A 14,974-nucleotide genomic window follows, 5' to 3' on the forward strand; every position below is an offset into this window, starting at 1 on the left:
CAAAATTGTTTGGGTGATCCCAAACTTTTGAACGGTAGTGTATATATAGTGGCAGGAATGAGGAAAAACACAGGAGACGAAGGCGAGTTTGAACTTTATTCCTCAGCTCCAAACTGAAACAGGTACAACCTTGCACCAGAGAGCCCGGGAACGTAAACCACGCCCCCAGCTCACAGCCCTGCTGGGTGAGAGGCATAGCCCCTAGTGTCCGCCACAATGTCATCATTAGCAGTATTCTATATTGTACAAACACCTCCAGAATTCTTACAAGTATATTCTGTCATGCCAGAGCAACCCCTTCTCACACTTACTGTCAACTAAGATCAGAACTTCATGCAGGCAGTTTTTCGAATTCACTACAAATCCATCCAACTTCCCTGGAATGTGCTCCAGCCGTCCAGCCAGACTGTTCAGCCCCAGCTGCTTGGTCAGAATAACTAAAACCTCTTCCCCTCATGTGTCTCATCTGCCATCGCTCCCCATAGTCCTGAGAGATAAGTTCGGAGCTTAATGATGTCTTTTGTCTGCTTGCATTTCCCAGTTGGTAGCCTCATCCATCCACCCTAACTTGATACCCGATGACCTTTCTTCACTCCCTTGTTCACCTTTAGATATTTCGCCAAATCCATACATGCTGGTCTCTTTATTAATGGGTAAATTACTTTATTTCTGTTTTTCTCCTCGTTTTCTCATAATTTCTACTGCCATAGACTTTCACAGTCATATTATTTTAAGTATTTTGGCTTTTGAAAGGCAAGCCTTGCACCTTGCTATGAGGTTTCTGAAATGGTTCATGGGCCTTTTTGATTGATTACTGTATTTGAGATATTTGAGGGGGGAAAAAAGAGATGAGTAATAATGTCCAAAGTAAATTATTAAGTTTGGGGTGTAAGTGTTGTTTTAATGTCAGTGTTGGTTGTATTGTAAATCAATATCAATCTGACCAATAGTTACAGGTCACGTGGAGGGGGCTGGAACTTAACTTTAGGCCCTTTGGAAGTTTTTAGGCCAAATCCAAAGAACTATCTCCTTTTGGGAACCTACTTCAATACCCCAGTGACATACCCCCATCACTTACTTAGCTTTTTTCTGAAGTTAAAGCTATTCTTCCAAAAGAGATACTCACCTAAAATAGCAAAAGAGATAGGTCAGGTCCTGTGTAGCAGTAAATGTCAATGGTAATGAGGCCCAGAAGCAAGTACTTTGTGTTCCTAGAGAGACAAGAAGCTGTATATTGGCCTTTGTATTTTCACAACGAGCTGATGAGCTACCTCTGGCCTTTAGGGTTGAAATTTTAGCTTTTTATAAGAATATAGTCTCACTTGCTCTCGAGAGAACAGTCTTGAGTTAAGTTGGGTAAAATTATCATTATTACAGTACCGGGCAAATAGCCTTTAAGTAATTACACAAGCTGATTTTGTTGTAAAAAGAAGCAAACAGAAATTACTGTTACCCACCCCACCCCCCCACCCCACACACACACACACACACACACCCTTTTTCTCCCCAATTCTATCCGGTCAATTACCCCACTCTTCCGAGCCGTCCCGGTTGCTGCTCCATCCCCTCTGCTGATCCGGGGAAGGCTGCAGACTACCACATGTCTCCTCCGATACATGTGGCGTCGCCAGCTGCTTCTCTTCACCTGACAGTGAGGAGTTTCGCCAGGGGGAATGTAGCACCTGGGAGGATCACGCTACCCCCCCCCCCCCCCGCCGAACAGGCGCCCCGACCGACCAGAGGGAGGCGCTAGTGCAGCGACCAGGACACATACCCAAATCCGGCTTCCTACCCGTAGACATGGCCAGTTGTGTCTGTAGGGACGCCTGACCAAGCCGGAGGTAACACGGGGATTTGAACCGGCGATCCCCGTGTTGGTAGGCAACGGAATAGACCGCCACGCCACCCGGATGCCCTGAAATGACTGTAACTTTTACGACATAAAATGCTACCCCTCTCTGTTTTCATCATTTGCAAAGTTTTTGATTCTCATCCCATTAACCTCAGTGCTTTCATCCCACATTGCACCAGTGGAAGGTTTAATGTGGCGTGAAAAGACGAGCCGAGGTGAGCATTGGTTAGGGGGCAGCATTTGCAAATTACTCATCTGTCTTGTCATAGAGTAATCTTAGACTTTATGGATATGTTCACATGGGGGCATATTCCCTTAAGCCTGTGTGTGTGTGTGTGAGCTAAAGCTTTTCAGCTTTATCTCAGTAAAAGCTCACTGCACATCTGCCTTCCTCTTAATTTTTGTGAGGAGAGGAGACAACAACACTACCAACTCGCACATCCAATACACACAGCAGCTCATCACACAGAAATACCCTGAACACGGAGAGATCGGAGTAATCAGTACATGCTTACGCACACCCACAACCGGGCAACGCCCACACCCATGGTTTGGCTCTTTTGATGATCTTAATTTGACACACAACATACCATCACATTTCTTTTTTTCCTCTGCCATTGCATAAGCTTGCTTCTTGCATTGGACCCTATTTGGCAAGTGATCCATCATCCATTGATATAATCACTGACAAGTTGAGTTTTCATGGTTTGAAGCCTTGGGGGAACGTGCCATGGGTTCTGAATTGAAATGTCAAATTATTGGCCGGATCAGAATATATATTTTGGTCTTTGATCACGGGAGGTTGTATGAGAGAAAATGAGTCTTGCTTTAAATTCACTCCCTCAAAGTCTGCTCTTCTGATCAGTCTCCTTGGTCAGTATCTCGGGTGGCACACAAGGACTGCCATGGATTTTGCTTTTTGGGAGACTTGGGTGCCAAAGGAGGTGTGTAAGCCAGCGCCACATCAAAACAAAATTTTCATGCAATGATGTTCTACAGCTTAATTTTTTTTAAAATATTTCATTAATTTTGATGGAGTACAGACATGTCCATGTCGTACAACAATATAAGAAATATAAACATGTTTTTATTTAAGGTGATGGTACAAATGGCCATTGTGGTGTGTCACCTTCACTATTTTTTTTTCATGTACATACACAAATATATATGGAACTACATAACCATGAATGCATTATACCTAATCCATATACATAGATTAGTACACAGATTGCACATATATCTTGCCATACATATTATTCATAAAACACACATACATATAGAAAAGCGAAAAAGGAAAATAAACAGACAACAAACAAAAAAAAAGGGGAGGGGGAGTTCTCTGCCGCCTCAGTCTAACTCTAATCTTCCTTATTGAGTGGGATCTATAAGCTCTTGTAATACTCGAAAAAGGGGGTCCAAATCTTCACTAATTTTAGTTGTTACTCAGTTACCAAGCCAAGTTCGCCTACTTTGAAGCTGATCCTCTTAGAATTAGGCCAACTGTTCTTGTAGTTTTTGGACATGTGTTTTTGTCTTTGTGTTGCACTGCTGTGGGCAGGGGGAAATTGATATTTTGTTTCATTTCACGTGCGTCCATACGTGAAATGAAATGACAAAGTGTTCCTGATTCCTGAACAGTACAAACTCATATGTGCCATAATTTGTACCTCCAAAAAAAATTTTTTTTTTCAAGATCTGGATTAGAAGAGCAACAGTTAATTGTTTTACTGCTGGTAGACCACTATCAAGGATTCCTTTCACTCTTTATCATCTCCCACTTTTGACTGTTCTGACCAAACTGTGGTCCACCTCATTTGGCACCGTGACCCAGTGGTTAGCGCCGTCGCCTCACAGCAAGAAGGTCCTGGGTTCGAACCCCGGGGTTTGTCCAACCTTGGGGGTCATCCCAGGTCCTTTCTGTGTGGAGTTTTCATGTTCTCCCCGTGTCTGCGATGGGTTTCCTCCGGGTGCTCCGGTTTCCCCCACCATCAAAAAGACATGCATGTTAGGGTTAATACTCCTGTCTGTGTCTCTTACTGAGGCATGGCAAGATGAACTGGAGTTGCTTCCCGGGTGGCTGCCCACTGCTCCTGGCTACACAGCTGGGATGGGTTAAATGCAAAGCTGAATTTCCCCAAGAGGGATTAATAAAGTACATCAAAATCAGAAATCAAATGGAAAAAATGTTTAACTTACACGCCTGTGGTGACCTATTTTCACCACGGTGATAAGTTATAGAGAACCCACAGGGCTACTTTGACTCTGCAGATTGAAGTGCATTTAGAGACTCTACCAGTGACCTTGATTACAACATAGGTGGTGTGATGTCATGTGTGTCTTTGTTAGGAACACTGAGTCCTAGCAAAAACTCAGGTGGCATTGCTGGGGAAAACACAAAAAGGTGATAGGAGCAGGGGTGAAAACCTCTTCAGAGGCCAATAACAGACTGGAGAAGGGTATCGGAGCTGCTCATCAGACATACTCTGAAAGGCTGAAGAGCCAGTCCTCACCCAGCAATATCCTGAATGTAAAGGCCATCACGTAATAACCAACTACTGGTTTGGACCCCCCGCCCAAAAAAACCCCCCAAAAACAAACTGAAATCCCTCAACAACAAACTCAACAAGTTCTACTGCAGATTTTTAAGCCTACAGGCTAAAATGCCAGTTAACCCAAAATGTTCAGTTTTGCTGAGAAGCCTATAATGATAAGTAGGAAAAAAAATCTAAATCTGTTTTTATAACTATGCACAACTTATTTTTCAAATGCAAAGTCCTCTAAATGAGGTCTAGTCCCTCAATTCATTGAGCAGAAAGCATAGTGTACCACAGATGTTGTTCCCAATAATGGCAGTAAAGTCTAGCAGTGAAAAGACCTGAGTCCAGCTGTCCGTTTATCTCACACCAACACACAGTGGTGTCTCACAGCGTTACTTGGGCTTGCTGGCTTCTCATCAGCATCGATTTCCACACAGAAATAATGAGATTTCTGAATGCATTTGGCATCATTTTCTTCAGTGTACAATTCAGATTACGCCTGTACACATTTGTCTCTTATGTTGATGTGGATTTTGAGGAGTTGTCAAGTGCAGTGAAGTTTCTTTCCACACTAGTCTTAATACCAGCGAGAGCTCAGTCACATTTTATTGAATCAGAACAGCTAGGGAGAGTAACCTTGCCTGCAAGCAAAGGCTACTGCTTAAGTCAAATCAGATTTTTCTGTAGTCTTACAACTTTTCTGAAGACGTCACCTCTGATCAACTCTTTTATGTCACAGTCCTCTGTCTCTTCTTCTTTGCTATTGATTTTCACATGCTTGGTATTTCACTGAGACCCCACCACATCTCCCCACACGTGTCGCCACCTTTCTCCCTCTTTGCACAATCCTGACACTCTTCATCGCTGAACCTGTCTCCGCTTTTGTCAGGCCCCGCTGTTGTGAAGACAGGACCTCTCTTCTTCTTTACTCCTCATTCTTCTACTCATCCCTTAAACTTGCTGTATTTGTTCTTGTCGCCGTCCTTCCTTTTAAACTTAACTTTTTTCCTTCTTTCCGTTTTCGCTGGTTCCCCTTCACGATGCCCATCTGCCTCATCATCCCTCTCCCTGTCTCTGCAGGTGGTGGAGATAGCTCTGAAGGTTAGCCCAATACTGGGAGCCCACATGTTTCAGCCCCTGCTCCCAGCTGTCTTCAAAGGTATTGTGGACGGTGAGGTGAGTTGAACTTCTTCATTTAATGCCAAGGTGATCTGCTATTATATTGTAAACCATTATCCCAGGTTAAACCAAAGGACAGACATGTTTGATGTGATTATTTGAGTTAAGCTAAATCTAGAGATGTTTTTTTTTATGAGTGTATGTTATACTCTGTCCACTGTACGCTGCCCTCACTTATTCGTCCTCCATATCAGCAGTCATATATTTCACATTTTAATCTTTGTAGTCGCCCTTTTGTCAATGTCCTTTCATGAAACTAATGTACATAATGGCATTTATTGACCATTCAGATTAAATAAAGGTTTCAGGCTCAAAAGTATCATCTCCCTAGCTGGGTTCATGCAAACATCATTGTCAGTGTGTTGTGTTTCTGTGTCTTGTACAGAGATATCCAGTAGTGATGTCTACCTACCTTGGCATTATGGGCCGGGTCCTGCTCCAGAACTCTAGTTTCTTTTCCTCTCTGCTCACTCAGATGGCGTCTGAGTGCAACCAGGAGGTGGGACTCACAGCTACACAAGCTTCCTTAAGCACTGGCCCTTCTACCCTTCATTTCTATCACAGCTACACAAGATTTCTGAACCACTGCACTTCTACCCTTCATTTCTATATTTGTAGCTCCATCAATTTAGAAGTTCCTTGAAACGTGAAACAGAAAATTCCTCTGCCAAGGAATGTAGCATAGAATAACGGCAGAAAGTAATAAGACGTGAAATTGCAAATGACGTTATTTTCAACTCTTACATTTTGCAACAGGGTTTTACAAAGTCAGTTAACAAAGGATTTCTGCATTGCTTTGACATTGATGCCTTGACCTGAAGAACTGAAAGAAAAAGGGTCAAACTAATGTAGAAATCCCCCAGCTGATGTTGCCTCAACAGACTAAAGTACTATCTCTGACAGTAGAGGAAAAGATTAGGAGGGAGACAAAAAGGACGGGACAAACGGGCAGTCAGTTCAACTTGAGCCTTTGTCAGAAAACCATAACCTCCTTTTGAGACAGCTAAAAGTCTACTGTCAGTCATTCATTTTATTGAGTTGTCGTACACCAACTATTACACCTCTTTGTTACTCTATTTTCTCTGTGGCCTTTCCCCTGTTTCTTTTCCCGTCACTCTGCCCCCACCCCCCCACCCCGACCCTAACATGTATGTCAACATTCTCAATGCTACACCAACCTCCCTTCCTAAGCCTGTCTCTCCCCATCAGATGGACCAGTTGTTGGGCAGTGTGATAGAGATGTGGGTGGACCGCATGGATAACATCACCCAGCCTGAGAGGAGGAAGCTGTCATCCCTGGCCCTGCTCTCCCTCCTACCATCTGACAACAGGTGAGAGGAACTCATCAAAAATGTTCTTGCATCTAGATAGGGTATTAAGAAACCGTGCCAATTTGGTACCGGTTCCTGACTTATCAGATCAGAAATACTGATAAGCTCTTGAACAAACAGTGCCACTATTGGTATTGCACTCTAATTATTATTATTGTTTTGTTTTTTTAGCATTCCTCCATAGCATAGCTGCAAATGAGATTTCCTAGCACAACCAGTTCCCTTACATTGATGTTGCAGGTGATTACATTTGGTTTGACAGACTAAAGCACCATTAACTGTGGGCCAGCAAATGAGATTTATTTCAAAAAGCTGTTGCACCTAAGGGGGTTAACACAAGCAGTCTAATTAAACACTTACAATTAGAGCTTATAATGAATTTGAAGCACTGCAGCACTTTTGACTTTCGACTGTTTTGAGTAGCGCCTCTGATTCAGCCCCTTGTGCAACCCTATGAAGCCGATTTTTCTGGCTTGTCCTCAGCTAATCAAGGTAACACTCATGAAACCCATCTGTTAGTTGTTATAGGTTAGAACATAGACTAGTAAGAATTTAAGGCCAAGTTTCTCTTGCATCAGTCTTTAAATAAACAATCTGTATGCCCCTAAGTAGCAGCACTGAAGCAAGCAAATGCAAGCTCAGCCAGTAGTGTGTGCCAAACTCTCATATTCTTCATGGTTGCTTGACAAGGGAAATTGTTTTGTATTTGGGTCACATGTTTTTGGTGTATTTGATTAATGTATTATTATGTTATTTAGAATTGTATATTTGTTTCAGAGAAGCTTTAGTATTATAATTATTTGGTAATTTGTTTTATCCAAGTTTTTTATTTTTTATTTTTATATATATATTCTACTATTGAATCAGAATCATGTTTATTGGCTATGTAGGTTTGCACAAACATGGAATCTGACTCCAGAATCGTGGCTGTCTCAGTGTACTTAACATAGAATAACAACACTACAACACAACAATCATCAGATATACGTATACACAAGGATTGACTTATAGTACAGGTGAAAAAGAGGTGATAAAGGGCAATGATACAGCGAATATACTATCAGAGATGCTGAAGTAGATGTTAGCAGGTTACTTACATACATGCCTGAGGTAAATGGACATGACAGAGTGTTCCAGTATACACACAATGTACTGTACAGTATATACAAATGGTTGGATTTATTGACAGTGTTAAGCGTTCATTTGAATGACAGCCCGTGGAAAGAAACTTTTTATATCTGGTTTTTTTGGGGTACAGTACTCTGTAGCGCCTACCAGAGGGGAGGAGTTGGAACAGGTTGTGACCAGGGTGTGATGAGTCTGCAGTGATGTTGCCTGCCCATTTCCTGACTCTGGAGGTGTATAAGTCCTGAATAGAGGGCAGGTTGGCACTAATGATTTTCTCTGCAGACCTAACTATCTGTTGCAGTCTGTCCCTGTCCTGTTTGGTGGCCAAACCAAACCAGACAGTGATGGATGTGCAGAGGACAGACTGGATTATTGCAGTGTAGAACTAAATCATCAGTTCATCAATGTCTTGAGCTGGTGGAGAAAGTACATCCTCTGCTGGGCCTTTTTGATGATTGTGTCTACTATGTTGGATGCACACCTTAGGTCCTGGGAGATTGGGGAACCCAGAAATATGTAGGTTTTCACCATAGACACCATGCTGTTGAGTATGGTGGGGGGGAGGGCATGGTTGGAGGTCTCCACCTGAAGTCCACTGTCATCGCCACTGTTTTGAGCATGTTCAGCTCCAGGTTGTTATGGTTGCATCAGAGGGCCAGCTGATCAACCTCCCGTCTATATACAGACTCGTCACCGTCCTGGATAAGGCCAATGATGGTTGTGTTGTGAGCAAACTTAGAGTTTAACAGACGGGTCACATGAGGTGCAGTGATTTGTGTAGAGAGAGAAGAGTAGAGGGGAGAGCACACATCAACAGGGGGGGGGGCAGTGCTGATTGTTCAGGTGCTGGGCTGGATGTCATTTTCCCCAGCCTCATCAGCTGCCTCCTGTCTGTCAGAAAGTTTTTAATCCACTGGCAGATGGGGGCTGGTACAGTGAGCTGGGTGAGTTTCGAGTGGAGGATATCTGGCACGATGGCGTTGGAACACTGAGCTAAAGTCCACAAACAGGACGCTTTCATGTGTCCCTGGGGAGTCGAGGTGTTGGAAGATGTGGTACAATGCCATGTTGACTGCATCATCCACTGACCTGTTTGCTCAGTTGGCAAACCACAGGGGGCCGAGTAGGGGGCCTGTGATTTCTTTCAGGTGGGCCAACACCAGTCTCTCGAAGGATTTCATGACCACAGATGTTAGGGCAATGGGCCTGTAGTCATTTAATTCTGTGATACTGAGTTTTTTGGGGACCGGGATGATAGTGGAGCTCTTGAAGCAGGAGGGGACTTCATACAGCTCCAGTGATCTGTTGAAGATCAGTGTGAAAATGGGGGCCAGCTGGTCAGCACAGACTTTAAGACAGGAGGCCCAGAGTGCAGGTGGGGGTTTGATGGGGAGGGGAGAGTGGCTGGCAGGGAGTGCAGTTGGTGTTGTGCATTGTGGCTGGAGAGAGGGAGGGGTGTGAAAGTTTAATTTTCAAACCTGCAGTAAAACTCATTTGGGTTGTCAGCCGGTTGATGGTTTCCTGCAGTGTGGGGAGACGGTCTCCTGCAGTTGGTAATGTCTTTCAAACCTCTCCAGACCGATGGGTCGTTGGCAGGAAACTTGCTTTTCAACTTTTCAGAGTAGCACCTTTTTGCCACTCTGATCTCCTTAAGGACTATGGCACACTACCAGACAGTGCTATCTGAGAAGACATTTCATTTAATTAGTTAAAAACACTGTTGTTATGATTGGTGCCAAGAGTAACAAAAGGAGTGTTAATTTCTTTCACGCCTCCGTCCACCTGTATGGGAAAGTATCGTTAAGTATTGGTAACAGTTACTAAATCCTAACGATGCCATCCCTACATCAAGATGGCGTTTCAAGGGGCATCAAAGGCAGATAGTTTCCTCCATGTCAGCACACACAATGGCTTTGTCCGTGGCTTTTGCTAGCTATCGATCTTAAAGGAAATTGACAAATCTATTCATCCTGTTATGTTCAAGTTCAGCAAGTCCCTCCTTATTTAGACGTATTCAGCACTTAAGGGCTTCAGACCATCGACTTATGACAGGCAGAGGATTGTTTGTCTGGTCTTCAGTATATCATCCAAATTCAAAAGAAACTTTTGCTAAACCTACGCACTACAAAGTCAGAGGTACAATACACAAATGGAGCAACAAGCAGTGCCTTCTGCACGCCATGTGGCTGCCAATAATGGCCGACTCTGAACCATATCTTGGCCAGCTGCTTGGCTATCTTGCTCAGGAACATACACGAAACACACACATGCATACACAACACACACACACACACACACACACACACACACACACACACACACACACACACACACACACACACACACACACACACACACACACACACACACAGGCCCTGGGGCTTTTCTGTTATACTGGCAGTGTCAACAGGAGCTGTTATGGTTGGCTAGAGCATTACGGTGAGAGACGTTACATCTTGCTGCTCAGTATAGCACATAGACGCATGTACAGACAGGCACATTGGATAAAGTTTTCATGCAATCTTTTTTGATCTGTCTGAAGTTTATTTTTTGCCTTGTCGTGCTTAATACCACAATCTATGCACAGAGGTGTGCTAAGTGGTTTAAGACTTCTTTAAGCCATGAGTCATCAGGCTTTTCAGTGATAAGCCATCTCTTTTGCTCTGTGTGTGTGTGTGTGTGTGTGTGTGTGTGTGTGTGTCTATTGAGTATGTCAGTTTGTGTATTGATGTGGGTGTATTTGTGAGTGTGAGCTCGGACCACATGGGTACAGTGGGTCAACTGGGCAGAGAAGCGATCCGTCTTGCAATAATTAATAAAGAGCTGTGTGGCTCCTCGGTGTACCAGAGTAGATGCATATGTATGCGTGTGTATGCTTCGACCCACCAATGTATATGTCAGAGAAGAGGCCTTAATGATCACAACATCAGGAAGGTGTCATGGAAATTGCCTGCAAACACTCAAGGCTCAAGAAATAATTACACAAAGGACTGGTGGTTGATGATAAAAGACAAGTTGTATTGCATGCAATAGGAGAGTCCAAGCAGTGGGTGAACTTACTTCATTCTCCCTGAAAAGAAGAGTCATCTCTCTTATGTTCCCTTTTCCTTAGACAAAGAAAGGCCTGGTGGTCAACTGAAGCCATAGCTTTCCCTATACCTCACACTAGTGCTGCACGATTAATCTGATCACAATCGCGATGTCAGTCTGTGCAATTATATAACCGCAAAAGGCTGCGATTTAATTAAGTAATAAAGTGTGCATTTTAACTTGTGGAGTGATTCTGAATTGCTGGTTCATCTAGAATAGAGTAAGTATCATCTTTCTTGCTTAACAAGTTGCTATTAGTCTTATTCCAGCTGCTTGAGTATTAGTCCTTTTCTCTAAACATCTGCTGCTTGTTCCTAGTGGGATCTTATTCTAGCTGTAGCTGTCTTATTCTATTTACTTACTTGTCTTATTTACTTATTCTAGCTGTAGCTGTTTTTCACCTAGTGTGTCCTTAAATATTTCCTGTTGCCTAGCTGTTTTGACTTAGTTATCCTTTTAGCTTATAAATATATTCCTTGGTAACTTGCTGTTTGCAGTTTTAATAGTATTGTGTGAGGTTTGATAGATTTTCACATAAGTGACCAGTTTCTGGGCAATAGGCCTATATTCAGCGTACCTCTTTGGCCAATTGGGTGTTAAGTGGCCAGGGTGTGGCCAGAACATCACAGGGATTATGAGTCTGGCCTGATTCACTTTCAATCGAGTGTGCATTTTAACTTCTGGAGTGATTCTGAATTGCTGGTTCATTTAGAATAAAGTAAGTATCATCTTTCTTGCTTAACAAGTTGCTATTAGTGTTATTCCAGCTACTTGAGTATTAGTCCTTTTTCTCTATACATCTGCTGTTGGTTCCTAGTGGGATCTCATTCTAGCTGTAGCTGTCTTGTTCTATTTACTTACTTGTCTTATTTACTTATTCTAGCTGTAGCTGTTTGCAGTTTTAATAGTGTTGTGTGAGGTTTGATAAGAGTTTCACATAAGTGACCAGTTTCTGGGCAGTAGGCCTATATTCAGCGTACCTCTTTGGCCAATTAGGTGTTAAGTGGCCAGGGTGTGGCCTGCACTCCTGGCAGACAGTTAGCAATCAGTGTTCTTTAACTCACTGCTGCTACTCGGGAGCTTCCAAGTGTCAGGCAAACAAGCCTAGGTTGAACAAAGGCTAGAGTGAACAAAAGGCAAGCGTGACTTTTTCAAGCCAAGACTTCGTCAAGCATGGACTGCTCTTTTTACATCCGGTCAGTCATCTGTATTTTGTGTACCTAGTATAGACTGTGTTTCCTTTGCATTCCTGTCCTTTCCTCTTCCCGGGGCTGACATAGACGTTGGGTCACTCCTAGGCACTGTGATCCTACTAATCTCATCTATCCCACTCTCTCTACTCACGTTGAGCAAGTGGTGACGGGAGGGCTCTGGAAGTGCCGGTCTGCGGTGCTGAAAGCTGAGTTTATTTCAGGCTACGCATCCTTGCTCTCCCTCAGCTTTCTTGCTCTAACTGAGACCTGGATCATGCCAGAAAACACTACCACACCCGCAGCTCTGTCTGATGTGTACTCTTTTTCTCACACTCCCAGAGCTGGGAGGCGGAGTGGTGGTACTGGCCTTCTAATCTCCCTGAAATGGAAATACTCTCTTTCCATTCCACAATTTTCTCTGCCCTCTTTTGAATTCCATGCTGTTACTGTCTCTTATCCAGTCAAACTCCCTATCGTGGTTGTGTACCACCCACCAGGCCCCCTTGGTGCGTTTCTGGAGGAGCTTGACAAACTTATCTCACACTTCACCTCCGCTCTCTCTCTCCGCCACTAATCTTTTTTCCTCTGTTACTTCTATCCTCCCTACACCTGAATATTTCTCTCTCCTACCCCCAGACACTGCTACTGATCTTCTCTCTACCCTCTCCTCTTCTCTGGACAATCTCTGTCCCCTCACCTCTAGGCCTGCATGCCCAACTCCACCTGCCCTTTGGCTGACCGACTCAGTACATACTGACAGACGGAGCCTGAGAGTGGCAGAGCACAAATGGAGAAAAGGCAAACTCCCAGAGGACCTTCTCAACTTCCAATCTCTTCTTTCCACTTTTTCCTCCTCCCTTTCTGCTGCTAAGGCTGCCTTCTATCACTCTAAAATCCTATCCTCTGCCTCTAATCCTAAGAAACTCTTTGAAACCTTCTCTACACTTCTTCAACCCCCACCTCCTCCTCCTACTTCCTCCCTTCTCCCTGATGACTTCGCTAACTTCTTTGACAAGAAGTTAAACGACATCAGATCCTCCTTTTCTCACCACCCGGTTAGTGCTGCGTGCACTATCCCACCCTCTGCACCCTCCCTCACCTCTCCACGTCCCACCCTATCCCACCTCGCTCCCCTCTCCCCCGACGAGGTTCTAAACCTCATCACATCCAGTCCCCCCACCACATGGTCCCTTGACCCGGTCCCCTCCCCTCTTCTTCAGTCTATAGCACCTGAACTCCTTCCCTATCTAACCCACCTCATGAACACCTCCCTCTAGGCAGGATGCTTTCCATCTGCCTTCAAGACTGCTAGAGTCACCCCCCTTCTCAAGAAACCATCACTTAACCCCTCTGACGTCAAAAACTACTGACCGGTTTCCCCTCTACCCTTTCTATCCAAAACTTTTGAACGTGCTGTCTTTAACCAACTTTCTTTGTACCTCTGCCAGAACAACCTCCTGGACCCCATACTCTCTGGGTTCAAGGTGGGTCACTCAACAGAGACGGCCCTCCTTGCAGTGACAGAATCACTGCACTCTGCGAGAGCAAACTCTCTCTTCTCTGTCCTGATACTCCTGGACCTGTCAGCTGCGTTCGACACAGTGAACCACCAGTTCCTCCTCTCTACCCTCAAGGGGCTGGGTGTCACAGGCTCTGCACTCTCAACGTTTGCAACCTACCTGACGGGTCGCTCCTACCAGGTGACATGGAGGGGATCTCTGTCGGAACCTCGAAGACTGACTACAGGCGTTCCATAGGGTTCGGTTCTGGGCCCTCTCCTTTTCTCCCTGTACACGACATCCCTGGGTTCTGTTATTCGCTCGCATGACTTCTCTTACCATTGTTATGCCGATGACACCCAGCTGATCTTGTCCTTTCCTCCCTCTGACACACAAGTAGAGACACGCATTGCTGCGTGCTTGACTGACATCTCGGAGTGGATGGCGACACACCACCTGAAGCTCAGTCTGGACAAGACAGAGCTGATGTTCCTCCCAGGGAAAAGTTTGCCCGCACCGAGACCTGGCCATCACCATTGACAACACCATGGTGACGCCAACTCGGACTGTGAGGAATCTTGAGTGTGATCCTGGACGACCAACTGTCGTTTGCTGCAAACGTTGCATCGGTTGCTCGCTCCTGCAGATTTCTCCTCTATAACATCAGGAGAATTCGCCCATTCCTCACTGACGAGACGGCACAGGTGCTCATCCAGGCTCTGGTCATCTCCCAGCTGGACTACGGCAACTCCCTCCTTGCTGGTGCCCCGGCGTCGGCCATCAGACCTCTGGAGCTTGTTCTGAAAGCTGCAGCTCGTCTGGTGTTCAACCGCCCTAAGTTCTCTCACACAACTCCCCTTCTCATGTCCCTACACTGGCTCCCAGTATCTGCTCGCATCCAGTTTAAGACTCTGGTGCTAGCCTACAGGGCAGTGAAAGGAACAGCTCTTTCCTATCTCCAGGCCATGGTCAAGCCCTACGTCCCCGTCCGACCACTTCGCTCTGCTGCCTCGGGACACCTGGTTGCCCCGTCGCTCAGAGGCCCTTGCTGCCGATCGACACGGTCATGGCTCTTTTCTGTCCTGGCCCCACAGTAGTGGAATGAACTCCCCACTGATGTCAGGACAGCGGAGTTGCTGCCCATCTTTCAGTGCAGGTTGAAAAC

The 14,974-nt window shown here is 44.9% G+C and overlaps 1 protein-coding gene across 1 annotated transcript in view; it reads left to right on the top strand.

Moving 5' to 3' along the window:
• ipo11 (importin 11) overlaps positions 1–14,974 on the top strand; it is a 388,461-nt gene that overhangs the window by 264,169 nt on the left and 109,318 nt on the right. Inside the window, exons 25-27 of the mRNA XM_056273222.1 lie at positions 5,470–5,565; positions 5,954–6,067; positions 6,778–6,899. Of these exons, the coding sequence (XP_056129197.1) occupies positions 5,470–5,565; positions 5,954–6,067; positions 6,778–6,899 (332 nt within the window). The remainder of the gene's footprint in view (positions 1–5,469; positions 5,566–5,953; positions 6,068–6,777; positions 6,900–14,974) is intronic.

Source organism: Lampris incognitus, chromosome 1 (assembly GCF_029633865.1).
Source record: "Lampris incognitus isolate fLamInc1 chromosome 1, fLamInc1.hap2, whole genome shotgun sequence".
Classification (NCBI taxonomy): domain Eukaryota; kingdom Metazoa; phylum Chordata; class Actinopteri; order Lampriformes; family Lampridae; genus Lampris; species Lampris incognitus.